The sequence below is a fragment of the Columba livia genome, chromosome 2, assembly GCF_036013475.1.
Source record: "Columba livia isolate bColLiv1 breed racing homer chromosome 2, bColLiv1.pat.W.v2, whole genome shotgun sequence".
In the NCBI taxonomy this organism is placed as follows: Eukaryota; Metazoa; Chordata; class Aves; order Columbiformes; family Columbidae; genus Columba; species Columba livia.
Window position 1 is genome coordinate 139,864,501 of NC_088603.1, and position 13,653 is coordinate 139,878,153.

Genomic DNA, 13,653 nt, shown 5'->3' on the forward strand with positions numbered 1-13,653 from the left:
CGTAGACCTTTTATCATGTGAACCCAAAGAATTTTTTTATTTCCAAATATGCCAATTCTCAGAAGAGCTACAACACCATTTTGAAATGTAAACATGCAATTTAAAGAGGTAAAGAAGAAGCACAGGGAAGCAGCTAAAAATCTGATTAAGTGATCTATCGTTAATCCTTCACCAACATAATCCATTCTTGATATACTGTCTTTTACTGCTACACAAGTATTTTAACTTAATCTAAGGTTGGATTTAAGCTCCATGAATAAATACCATACTAGCTAGTCACCGTAACACAAAATAAAACTGATAAATTTACCCATTTATGGAATTCTATGCATTTGCAGCTGAACATTTTGAGTATCTGCTGTATTTGTACATAATTTTGCAATAACACGCATGGAATGAAGAAGAATTTGGTCCTAAAAGTACAAGACATATTGCTTTGAAAGCCAATGTTCAAATTGACTTTCTGACAAAAACAGTAAGTTTGCCGTAGTTAATCCTTTGTTGCATTTTATTTTGAAAGTAAAAGCAGTATTTAACTGAGGACGTGGACTTACTTTTCTTGAATCAAGTCTGTGCTTTTAAAATAAAACTCTTTAGAGCCAAACTGCAAAGGGATTGAGAATAAGGAACATTAAGGATAGATTTGGCTTAAATTAGAAAGTTTATTTGTACTTCAGTGTTGTCTTAGCAACCTATAGAATTGTGATGTAGTGTTAGTTTCTCTCAGGAGACTGAAAGATAATGCTTGGAAATTCATGGTGTCAAGAGCACGGCCATGAAAAAAAAAAATCAGTGGGGTGGCATTTTAAATGTCTAGTTAATATGTTGTAATAGGTGCTAGTAAAAGGCTCCTGGCTGAGCTAATAACACTCGGGGATTCTTTTAAAATGATGACTGTGAAAAGGGCAAAGGAAAGAAAGTTTACAGGGACAGGGTTTATGCATACACGTAGTTTGATGGTTGTGAGTTGGTTTCCTTAAAATAAAATGAAAAAACAGTTCTCTGGACCAGATTAACTTTCAACTCATTCTTATAGCTTTAATAATGGTAATGTACTCTGTTTAGCTATTTCAACCATTAAAGATACCTGGTATGTTTTGGGTTTATTTTATTTTCTGTAAATATGCTTCGCTTCTGTGGTTCAAGTGTTTCAGCTTGTAAACTGAAAGTGCAGTGAGATTAAAAGGGTTGTTGGATTGCGGTCTTGTCTGCTGTGTTCTGATTGTGGAAAAGGACATACACTGACATTAGCAGTTAAAAGCAAACAGTGGCGTTGGCTGTGTCAGAAAACCAACATGGCACATGGTCAAGTCATACAGTAAAGCCATAAAATCCTGGAAGTGCTGAACAACCAATTTGTTATCTGTCTTCTGCAGCTCGGAAAGTGAATCTGGCTCACAGAGCGCGTGTGATCAGCTTGTGACCCCCACGGCATTAGCAGCCTGTACCAGGGTTGACTCCTGTTTTACTCCTTGGTTTGTGCCATCATTAAGTGTGTTGATCCAATTTACTTACTTGGAAGTCCACCTCTGCCATCATCTTGATCAACTAGGCACAGGTATGTACTCCTTTATGTAGAATAATGAAAGTATATATTTCACACATGCTGCTTAATTGCTGTTTTGCTGTCTGTGGTCCCCATTTCCTCATTCACACAGGCGTTCTTCAAATAAATTACCACCAACAGCCGCTGGCAGTACAGACTTCATGGCAAAGCTGGTGACTGCTGTGCATTGAGAAAGTGCATGTGGTGGGCAGGGGGGCTCACTGATCAGCCCCTTCCTCCCTCCGGAATGGGTAACTGTAGAAGCCGTCCGGTTTTCAGAGTCTGATTAGTGACAGCAGGTGCCACTTCAGGTTTGAGCCATCTTAGTGAATGAATTTGATCTTTTAAATTTTCCAGCATATTAACAGTACTATTAAAATATTTGAACGTTTTGCAACCCCCTTAGTAAGAATCCCTTGGAAGAGCGCTGAGAACTGCAGATTTAACTGTTATTTCAGTTATGATCACTTTTGGAGCTACATCTGGTTTTGTTCAGTGCTCTCTGTCATTGCATTAATGGCAAATACATTCCAAGAGATCTTTAGATTATTGTCTGATTTTCAAATGCCAGGAATGCTTTCCATGGATGATGAGCAAATAACTTGGATAATTTTGACAGGGACAGCTTTCTTCGTGAGTAGTTTTTGTGTTTCGGCAAGTATTGTATTATTATCAAATCATACCAAGACTGACACTCAACATCTAGCAAATAATTTCTCGTCTATTGGCTACCTCTGTCAATGCATAGTCTTCCTCACTATTACGCTTCAATTCCAGATGCTCAGTCTTTAAAATTACATGTAGTGGAAAAAGCAAAAATCAGATGAAAATCAAACCCAGCTGTTTAGTTTTTCAGCAGTGACTGACTTTATGCTGATGCTGCTGTTGTTCTTGTTATAGCACCTAAAGGCCTTAAGTTTGGTGCTCCGTTGTGCTATGTTATACACTAAGGGAGCACAAAACTTACTGCATTCATTATGCTTTTGTAGAATAATAGGGCTTGATCCTGGAAAGTGATGAGTGTTTTGGTTCCAAATCCATAGAGCACTTGAGCATATGCTAATTTTAAGCATGTGAGTAGTTCCAGCAACATAAATAACAACATCAATGGAAATACTCACATGCTTAATGTTACACAAGTGGTGTACGTGCCTTGTGGTGTCTGCTGCCACAGTGCGCAGCACTTTGCAGGACTGAGACTTCAGAGAACGCGATAAAAACTTTTTTATTATATATTTCTCATGCTTTAGTCTTGGGATACTCTTTTGTTTAATTTCTGGTATTATGGGGTAATATGTCGCATCTCAGTGGGTTTGTGGTCTTGAACTCTTTAATTGCAGCGAAGACAATTTTCATTGTGGAGCCTGTTAGCCTGCGCAGTCACATGTCAGCAGATATTATATTGCTAATTTTTATTGTATTCGAAATGTGCTATGTGTGGAATATCATCTACATCCACTATAGCAAAAATTCTCACAGAAATATGGTCTCCCGTCCAAACAGGCAGCAATCTGAAGTACTGTGACGCATGTAGCTAAAGCAGTTTGGCTGGCTGTTGTATTTACCATGAAAATATTTCAGTTTGCAGATACTTTTTGTTTGCAGCTGCTATTAATTACAGTTCTATTTTACATCTAATAAACAGTGTGAACAGGATTAATTTCAGATTTTAGAAATGTTGACTCTTTTATGAGTTTTACTTGTTTTCATCATATGTACAAGCAGTTAAAACACAATTAAAAAAAAAAGTGTGGCAATAGTGATGTTCTAGTCTTGTTTTTCTTTTACTTTTCAGCACCGCCAAAGTTTCTTCAGCCATTTTTATCTGATAAGAGCATGCCATCTGAACTAGAATACATGATAATTTCCTTTGATGAGCCTCATGTATATCTTCGTCAGTGGAGTGATGAGTCAGTGTTCCAGGAGATCCAGTTTTCAACTCAAGCCAACTGTAAACTTTTGGAGTGCCGAAACGTGACTATGCAGAGTGTTGTGAAACCTTTCAAAATCTGGGGGCAGATCGCTGTTTCCAGCAGCTCAGTAGGAAGGCTGTTGGACTGCACGATAATGGTGGACCCCATTTTCATCAACTTCGGCCAATATGCACTTCATTCTCTAAATGTGGCAATTCAAGCTTGGCAGCAGGTATGCAAATACAAATAGTGAGGAAAAAATGTAGCTATTGTGATTAACTTAATAACGAATTAGAATACCAACTGCATTCATTAAAAATATTGCAAGATGTAAAAGCTTTAACTTACACAAAAAGTGTTTTTTACCAATAAACGTTAATCCTGTGATAGCAATGAAAATTAGGAGGCCATGAATGCTCTATGTAAAGGTAAATGTGCTCACAACTGCTTGAGTTTCAGTGAGACTACATGGATTTATATCAGAATTATTAGAATCTTGGTCTTGAAATGCATTATGTTCCCTTAATTTATGAAAAGGTTAATTTATGCGTGATATGTACGCACAGCTCAGTCCGAGCGGTAGAGCATATTGTTTCCAGCTACTACTTCTATCCTATTGAAGTTCAACGCTAGTTTCACATTACATTCTGTGCAAGCAGCATTAATGGCTGAAGCCAGTCCCAGCGTAAGGAACCTTGCTGCCGCAATGACCCCTCAAAGGCCTGTAATTCCCTTACTCCACTAGAGCCTTGAAATCAAATCATTCTCTTCATCTGCCTGAAGACCTATGTGGAGCCTGGGAATTAATTACCTATCATGGCACTACAATAACAAAGCCCCCAAAAAAGGATAAAGCATCTGTTTTATATCAAAAAATTCTTTTTTAAGGGCATTCCATGGTTTTCTTGTTGCAAAAGGACATTCATAAAACAAGATCTAGTGTGATTTAAATCTTTACAGCTGGCTCAAATATCAATGTGAACAAAAATCTTTGTAGCTCCAATTTCTGTTTTTTGTCATATTTTGAACAATGCTTTTAATAAAAAACAAACATAAAAAGTATAAGAGAGTCCTTGGTAGGCTGTTTAAACCCAAAATATTTCTGACTTAGTACTAGTCCCTCATCTAAGACATGTGTGGCAACTACTGCAAAATGGCCTTCAGAAAGGTCAGTTTCCTTTTAGGATGGGAAAAAAAGAAAGATCTCTCAGACATAGCTATACATATAAATAAAATATGGTGCATAAATATTTAAATGTTTTAAACCACATCACAGTGTGAGTGACTGACTGACTACTCTGTGCCTTGAAGGAATATTCTGAGTTGAAAAAATGGAATTGTATATTTGATTAAGTAGAGCCATATGTCGCATGGTATATTGCTGACAGGTACATTCTATGAATAGTTGGTACTGATTTATACATGGATTTGGCAATGTTAACATGAGCCACAGGAGGATATAGTTCTGTAATTGTTGCTGTAATTTTCTCGTTTCCTCTCATGTCAAGGGTACTTGCCACCATGTTCTGATGTGGGTATCTAGCCCTAAGTATTCGAGATTAAAAACTTGCACCACTTTGAAATTAGGAAAGAGGTAACACAGTAGTGGGTTCAAAACGACTTATGAAATTAATTGTTACCAAGATGTTTTGTATGTGGCTTTACCTCTAGATTGAGGGGGTGGCATGCACTGCACAGGGAGGGAATGAATTTCCCAATTATAAACATTGTTTGATGCTTGCTCTTCACACAAAATACAATATAAATGTTGCCAACTAGAAGCATGAATTTAATAAGCAGGAAAGGTTATGTGAATTCTGACTGTTTTTTACTGGATTAATATCTGAAACAAGTGATGTTGTAGTCAGTGGACAGACAGATGAAGCATGAAACGATTCGGCCCTGCACCTTTAGGTCAAGAGTTCGGGATTAGCAGAAGCCTCTGTCAGTGTCTTCATGTCCTAGATACGGACTGATATGTTTTTTTGTTTAAGTATTGATGGACATTTTGAAAGTAGATTAAGCCTAAAAAACACAAGATATACAACTTGCTTCATACTTGTAAGTCACATGCTGAAAATCAGAGAGGATTAGGACTTTTTAAAATCAGTTTCCCCTTTTGACATATTTCACTGTCTAATCTGTAATCCCTGTTTAAATACAAACAGTAACAGGCTAATTCCCATCTAAATGCAAAGCTAAAATAATAGTTTTAATAAACAAATAACTGGGCAGGGAAGGTCAAGATTATTATTAATTTAGTTTTATTATTTAGTAATAGCATACAGACTATCAAGTGAGATAAAAGATGTGTGTTTCCTGTGAATATACATGGGGGGTATTGGTTTTTTCCCCTTTATTTGGGTGTTTAAGCCGTAACAAACTGTTTCATAGCATTAGTGCTTTCTGATATCTAGAGACACAGGGTCAGTTGAGAAAACAGCTCCCCAGATATGGTAAAGTATTCCTGGGAAAAAAAAAAATATTCCTTTGTGGTCTCACACTGCAAATGTTTTCCTAAACCCCTCAGAAGTTATAAAAGCTCCTGTTTTAAACCTGTTTTAAGCCATTAGAAGTTGTTTTCCTCAAGGTCCGCATGGTGCTTAACCTTTCTGTTGCAGTTGCGTAAGTTTTCTTAATGAGCCTGGATCAGTCAGAATGACATCTGTGATCACAGTAGTTTCCTCATCTTTCTACCATAAGCACAAAGAACAAAGGAAAAGGTTACAGAAAACTTGCATGTAGCTTCAGTTTAGCTTTCTAGCTGATTATGTCAGGATACTGCCATGAGAATGAAGTTCAAACAGTCAGAAGGAAAGGGAGATAAGAAAAACCTAAAGACTTCCTCTCAAAAACAAAAGCAAACAAACAAAACCCCAAAACATTACTAGGTACCATAGAGAGCGTCTGTACGTGTGTGTGAGAAGGCTTGCACAGGTCTTCGGTAGCTTGTGACGCACACAGAAAATAACTTTGTACGTATAAAGAGGCCTAGGCTTTTATGGTGTTTTTTACCAGATCCAGACATGCTTTGAAATAGCTGTGAGCTGAGATGTGAGCAGAAAGTCCTGAAACAGGGAAAGGCTGGTGACTAGTATTATGTGGGATGTTCCTTCTCTCTGAATAGAATTCACAAAATATTTGAAAGCCCAATAAAGGAGAGACACTTTCCAGGCCTCTCTGAGAGAAAGGAACAGCTGAAAAATGATCTAAAGAGGGGCAGGAAATTGTCCCCCAGGAACTGACCCTAATCTGTGTCTGATTCAAGTTGTTGATCTTTTGCTGATTCTTTTGATTTGCTGTTTTAATTCAGAGGGGGAATTTTTTTTCCTAATCCACACTTAGTTGTTTTCGGCTCCTGCAGTCATCATTCAGCCCTTCAGCATCATTGCCACACAAATGGCCCAGTTCTATTTGTTTTTATTATGTCTGGTTTCTCTACAATCTCTTTTATCAGTCAAGATTTCCTCACTCCATCCTCTTGCTGATGGTTTTTTTTTGGTCCCTTTGTGCTTACCCTAGAAACTTCTACTGTCAGATTTCAGCAGCAAAAGTGGGATCCAGTTCCCTGTGTTGGGTGCAGGGAGCTGCTGCAGCTCCCCAGGGACCGACAAGCACGAGCAATTGTATGGGAAAAATCTCCTGCATTTACTGCAAGGAGAATAAGAGTTGCCTGGAAGCCTGTCTGTACAGTGGGTAGTTGCCATACTGAGCTAAAGCATCCTCAGGTTTCCTTGATGATCCCTTAGCTGTTATTATCAAGACCTGAGGCATCAGTAGCTCTCTCTTAAGCCTGGCAGCATGGAGCAATGCCGCCTTACACAAATCTTGGTGTTTCCTTGCTTAAAACTTTGGAACTGTTATAAAATTGAGCCTAAAATACCTCTTTTGCTGAACTTTGAGATGCACTGCTGTTAAAAGCAGTAGATTCTACTATCAAATCTTGCAGTTAGGACTGATTATTTATGGCAGTCATTCATCAGCACCGAAATGTGTGCAAGTCTATTAATAATCCCTGATGGGATAACATTCCTCCAGTACAATTTAGTTCTGTGCATGCCAAAAACTTGCTAGATTCTCTTTTCCCTCCAGAAAATGCAAGTACCTACGGTTTGTGTTAACTGAGTTGAATCTTAGTCAGTTCGGTAAAAAGAAGGAGGTTCATCATCTTCTAGTGTTGTTCTTCCAGTCTGTGCATATTCAGCCAGAAAATGTATTGGAGAAAAAAAAAAAAAAAATCTTAAATTCCCCTAGGGTTATATCTAGGTTGGACTGTAACAACATGCTGAACTCTGTGGATAGCAAATCCTTCCTTTTAAAAAGGACATTTTGCAAAGCTGTGATGAGAAAATATATATATTTGTGGTAGACTTATGGGTATGTGGATATGGCAGCCTGACAGTAAAAAGTCATAGATCCACCACTAGAAAATGCCAAAATAAACTCTGCATTCTAAAGTGGCACTGTAAATGTCAGCCTTTAGCATACCCAGATTGGCTACTGAATGCAATACAGACATATTCCTCTGTAATTAGTTATACTGCTTTGAAAAAGTGAGATTTTGGTTATGCTCACCTGAGTTCTGTTTCACAGAAGGTACCTGACGTTAAGCAGAAGAATTAATGAGATTTGGAGAGAAGTGTTAATCTAAATATTCTCGTGCTTAAATACTCCTAGGGTGAATAATTTTTTGCATAAACACTCCCATCCAACCATTCTGGCATTCAGTCACAAAAGGCACTGCAACCTGTGCCTTGGGTTCTTCTGAAGTTAATATCAATCATGAACGTGCATCGAAGGATGCTAAGCTGGACATACCTTGTACACTGCGCTTTTCAGAAAATCTGTTCCACGTGTGTCACCCAGCAAGTGCTACAAGCAATGTACCAAACTGTTTTTCATGGATAACTAAAGATCCACAGGGATCTGTGAGGAAATCTTTTTCTCTGTCTCGTCTGATCTCTGAATTTCTGCAGGCTTCCAGGCACATTGCTATCAAAGCACGGGAAACCCGTATGATCATAGGCAGAGGAGGTGCTAGCTTCATTATGTCTATTTAAAAGGTCCACTGGGAGAGCAAGGAGGGGAAACAGAATCAGCTCTTAAAGACCATGGAGGTCCCGTAAGTTAGTGAAAACGTCATGGGAAGAAAGCACGAGGGAAGAGCAGCTGGGCTATATTGTGGAGAGAAGGGAACCAACCAACAATAAAGCATTGTCAAAGTGTGCGCTAGGAAAGATGGGTCAAAAAGAGCTAACGAAAAGCTCAAGATGAATTCTCTGTGTTATACCCATTAAATTGCATGAAGGATATCCAAATGTTGCTTTCTTGGAGTAACTGTTATGGTTACTAGATAGTTCCTTGTAAATGGAAGGTGCCAGCCCAGTAGTGGCTAGGACAGAAATATATGAGAGATGATCTCCAAATCAAATTGTCAGTCACACTTTGACCTCTCCCATATAGGGGATTATAGTTTGTGCCTTCAGGGGCGGAAGACCTGTAGCTCTGGTAATTTTTATGACTATCATATAGTCTCATTGCGTCAACAGAGTGACAAGCAGCCAGATGAAAAGCAGAAAGTGATGGAAGAATGCTGCAGGCAGGAGAAAAAGTACTGTAAAATCTAAAATACTTTTAAAACACATTATAGTTTTGGATTTTTTCCTATTAGACTGTCAAATTGCAAGATTCCTTTTTCAAACAAGCCACAGGGAGCTGTGAGAATACTCGCTCCCTGTGTCTCCTGTTTTTTCGTTAGTTGTTATTTTAAGTATTGCGGTATCAGGAGAGTCTTCTGCTGCTGACCCACAGCAACATTTCCAAGTAGAAGCAGCAGCTGGGCAAGAGGAGGTGCAGCCTGTTGGCCTGAGGGATCAGTTGTCAGGCATGGAGAAACCTCTTCATGCCTCTGCTTAGCCCTTGCTGCCCCACCTGCCCCATGTGACGTGTCATTGCCAACTGAATTTAATTTCATTGGAGTCTTTTGCGTAAGTTAGGAAATCTCATTTTTATTGTAGTTCTAAATCTTTAAGATTTGCAATGCAGAAACATAAAGTAAACTATTTTAAGTCCTAGGAAATATTTTGTCAATGCAAACACTGTTTTTTGCAGAGAGTAGAGTACTGTGAGAGCAAAACTAATGGCAAGAGATCTTGAAGCATTTCTGTATTGTAGCAGTCGCCACTGGGCAGACAGCTGCCAAGTGTCTTGCAATTAATCTGATGCTTACTGACTTTCATATCCCTTTCCTTTCAGAACCAATGCCCTGAGGCAGAGGAGTTGGTCTTCAGCCATTTTGTGATCTGTAATGACACACAGGAGACGCTGCGGTTTGGCCAGGTGGATACTGATGAAAACATTTTGTTGGCTAGTCTCCACAGTCACCAGTACAGCTGGCGCTCTCACAAGTCCCCACAGGTATGTCAGAAACAGCTCTTCGAATGGAGCAATTGCAAAAGCTGAGTGGTGGCTTTATGCAGTGATTATTCCGTTTTCTCTGTGGTCTCAACTCTCTGTAGTGCTCCAGTTCTTTCCGGAGCCACATACTGGGCCTGCATCAGAAGGAAAAGGTAAACAAAGAGTGAGGAAAGCCAGAAGTGTTTAGAAGTTACTCAAGAGTAGAACTGGATGTGCATGACCGTTTTCTGTAAAACTGAGCAGTTGTGGAAAATGAAGCTTCTGAAAAAAAGCAAAAGAAAATCACTTGCCAGGTTTTTATAACTAAGTGATCAGTGTCTGTTTTCTGTGATGTACATTAGAGGTTTGGGGAATTTTTTTAATGAATTGTTTTTACCAGAAGCATCTGTTCACTGAAATTGTTTGCAGAACAGGGTCAAACTGGACAAATCTCTCAACTCGGCATATGCTTGCATTAGAAAAGATTTGAAATTGTCAGAAACACCCCACTTATATAGTTTAAATAATACAGTTTCTGTTTCTTGGGTGTTTTTTTAAGGATAAACACTGAAATAAAATATTTTAAAATTATCAACAGGAAATATTTCAATGAAACCATGTTGTTGGTTTTCTTGAGTGGTGGTGAAAAATGGACTTTTCATCTTGATTTAAGACAGGGCAAGAATTTAAATCTAAAAAAAGTGTTTATGAGAAAGCAAAGCCCTTTCTTCTCTCTTTTCAGTATATTCCCAGCTCCTGCTGCGTGAGAGACTAGAAACCTGTGCTACCCGCCTTGCTGACCAGCAGCCCTCTGCTGAAGCATTACTAAAATTTTTATAGATCCCGGGAGAAGTGTAGTGGATGGAGGGTTTCCTAACTCCTCTAGGGTTCTGGAAAATACCAGCCTTAGCATGTGAGAAAGCGGGTGACATTTGGATGGTAATTCTAAACAGGAACTGTGCCCACTTTCACCCCTGACAAGCTTCAAATTTCACTAGGAAGCAGAGATGGCAAATTTACTGTTTTTCATTCATATGTCAGTTGGTGGATATGCAAAACTACTGAATTTTACATAAATGCAGTAATCTGTGCAGAGCAAATTCAGCCAGAGTAAACAGTTGCAGTTGACACCGAAGTCAAGATGTAAGGTAGGAGGAAGGAAGGCCAATAAAGGGCCGTCTCACCCCAGCAAACAGAGGAGTCATTATAAATGGCGTGCACAGAAGGGGATCTTTGGACACTTAAAAACACTGAAATACTGTACGTTCCTTTTCACATTTTCAGAAAGAACATATGTTTTCACATACAAGCAAAATGTCTGTGATGCCCCAGCCAATGAGCGAGCAACCCAAATGGGTGACTGCTCTGTGCAACTGGGCAAGTGTCAAATTGTGAGACAGGATCCCCACTCATCAGGTGACAGTAGGCACCCTTGGGTTATTACTGATGAAACCCTCTGGTTGTGTGAGGGAGAAAGAACAACCTTTGTAGAAAGAACAACTTTTGCAGAAATCTAGCTAAATGTGATCCGTATTTCATAACCAATTGTCACTTGTTTTTGTAGCAACCACCCAGAAATCATTTAAACCTTTTCATAAACACATGGGGGAAAAAAGGAAATGTTCAAAGCAATTATAAATAAAACCATAACTAAGTAAGGCCTTCCTCCTAACAATTTTTTTTAATCCCTATTCTGGTTACTTACATGAAATTATTCCATTGGGAAAATCCTCTTTTTGACCATCATTCTAGGTAGTTCTGCTAATGATGTAGTTTTGATTATGATGTATTTCTAATAATGGTATGCTTCCAGTAATGGTGCAGACTGGAAAGGGTCTTGAAAACAAGGATTATTGGAAGCAAAGTGAAAAACAGAAGAGTTAAAATTGCAGCCTGCTCCCAATATTTTCTGTCAGTCACAGCCGAACTGCGAAAGAGCCCCAGCACAACGTATGGCATGAAGCCTGCAATACCTGGAGAACTGAAGTATTAAAATATTGATCTTTAGCTTGTCCTTTCAGTCACGGACTTGAGCAGTACAAAACATTCTGTATGAAAAGTAAAAGGATGAAAGGTGGAAAACTCCAGCAGAAAACCAAATCATACATTAGGGAGTGGGTGAGGTGACAGTAGGAACTTCAGATTCATTTTTCAGATAGTCATTCTTCAGCTAAAAGTTGATGTCAAAGGGTTTCCCCATTCTGTTTTGCTCTGATTAAAGTCAGATTCACTGAAAAACTGGGATGATAAACAGTCAGGAGTGTCATTTTGGATTCCCATGTCCCAGGAGATGGCAAAGCTAACAGTTCACTCCTCCCGACTCAACCACATTGCTGGCCAGCAGGCTCTTCTAGCAGGGGGGCTGTACCTCCCTTGTCCCAGCCCTTGGAATAGCTTCAAGAACATTTCTGCTCCTTTAATGTTTTTTCAACAGCCATCTCTTGCTGGGAAATTTAGAGACTGAAAAATAGCACTGAGGTAATTTCGCTGAAAATATATGGAAGCACAGGCTTTCCACACACTGTTGAGATAGAAGCAAATTTTCTTTACAAGGGCTGGAGAATCTTGGCATCGATCTATAAGCCTTGTTCATTTGGCTGATGTTAAGTACAAATCCCTGTAAGTTTAGCATGCTTCAAAAAGGCAGCTAAACAGCACGATCCTTTGCATTTTAGATCATACAAAGTAAGTTTGTTTCAATATTATTACAAATGTTGTCATGTAAATTTTTATAGTGACTAATACAAACCCTTGAAATGAAAGCAACGACTCAATTAAGACATCAGGTGGTCCCTTATGCTATGGCACTTTTCTAATTGTTTCCATGCAAAACTATCTAACAGCTTATTATCCAAAGGTCAGAATAGTGCCCAAGCATGGACAAACCCTCCAAGTGTCATATTCATGGAATGCTAGATGACTTCATAGTTATGAAATTATTTCATTTCTCATGATAATTCCCAACTTGCCAAGTTAGTGAATTTTAAGAACTCTGAGAGCAGATTGTAAGATAAATGTGAAATAATCCATACTTCTGGAGTCAGGGACTTCCCTCCAGGCATTAGTTCATACTTGACTTACTTGACTTACTCTTGGGGATAAAATGAGTTAGGACAAGGTCTTAGATACCACATTCTCTTACTGGGAAAGAAAACCAACTTGCACAACTTTGGCTGGCTCATGTTTCTTGTTACACAGGCACTAAGAAGCAGCGGTTGCCATGAAATACTTTATTTAACCTCTGCAAAATGTTTTTTTAGTATGGCAAGGCAGTTCAGTTAAATGAAAATAAATAGTTTTAAAAGGATTGTATTTCTTTGACATTCACATCAATAAAATTCTCCATTTTTCTTTTGCTAATTAAGCATAGCGAGAGATGCAGTAATTGCCCTTTTTAATTATTTAGCACACTTAAATATATATACCTAAAATAAGTTATTTTTGTAGTAGCAGGCAGTTATACAATTCCTTATCTGCATTTACAATTAATTTTAATATTAATGCAGTTACTGTAGGCTATAATTAAAAATTATTCAACTTTTTCATGTTATGAAAACAGCTATAACACACCAAGTATTTGGATTTCTCAGCTATTGATGGGTACTTTCCAACTGTTCGGCTTAATTTAAAGCTCTTTCCTTCCTTCATTTTTTTTTCCCCATCCCTGATCTTCTACATTTCAGGGAACCTAACCTTCCCCTTTTAACTTTCCCTCTGATTCCTGCAAGTCTTGCTAGCTTGGCTAATATTTCAGTAATAAGCCTGAGGTCCGATGTTCACTCTTCTACTCTGCTCCAT

General features: G+C 38.5%; 1 protein-coding gene across 8 annotated transcripts in view; it reads left to right on the forward strand.

Annotated features, from left to right (window-relative positions):
- Window positions 1–13,653, forward strand: part of VPS13B (vacuolar protein sorting 13 homolog B) — a 449,295-nt gene that overhangs the window by 391,558 nt on the left and 44,084 nt on the right. For all 8 annotated transcript variants that reach the window (XM_065054087.1, XM_065054081.1, XM_065054083.1 and 5 more), the window contains 3 exons: window positions 1,377–1,558; window positions 3,342–3,691; window positions 9,715–9,876. In XM_065054087.1, coding sequence (XP_064910159.1) covers window positions 1,377–1,558; window positions 3,342–3,691; window positions 9,715–9,876 — 694 coding nt within the window. The remainder of the gene's footprint in view (window positions 1–1,376; window positions 1,559–3,341; window positions 3,692–9,714; window positions 9,877–13,653) is intronic.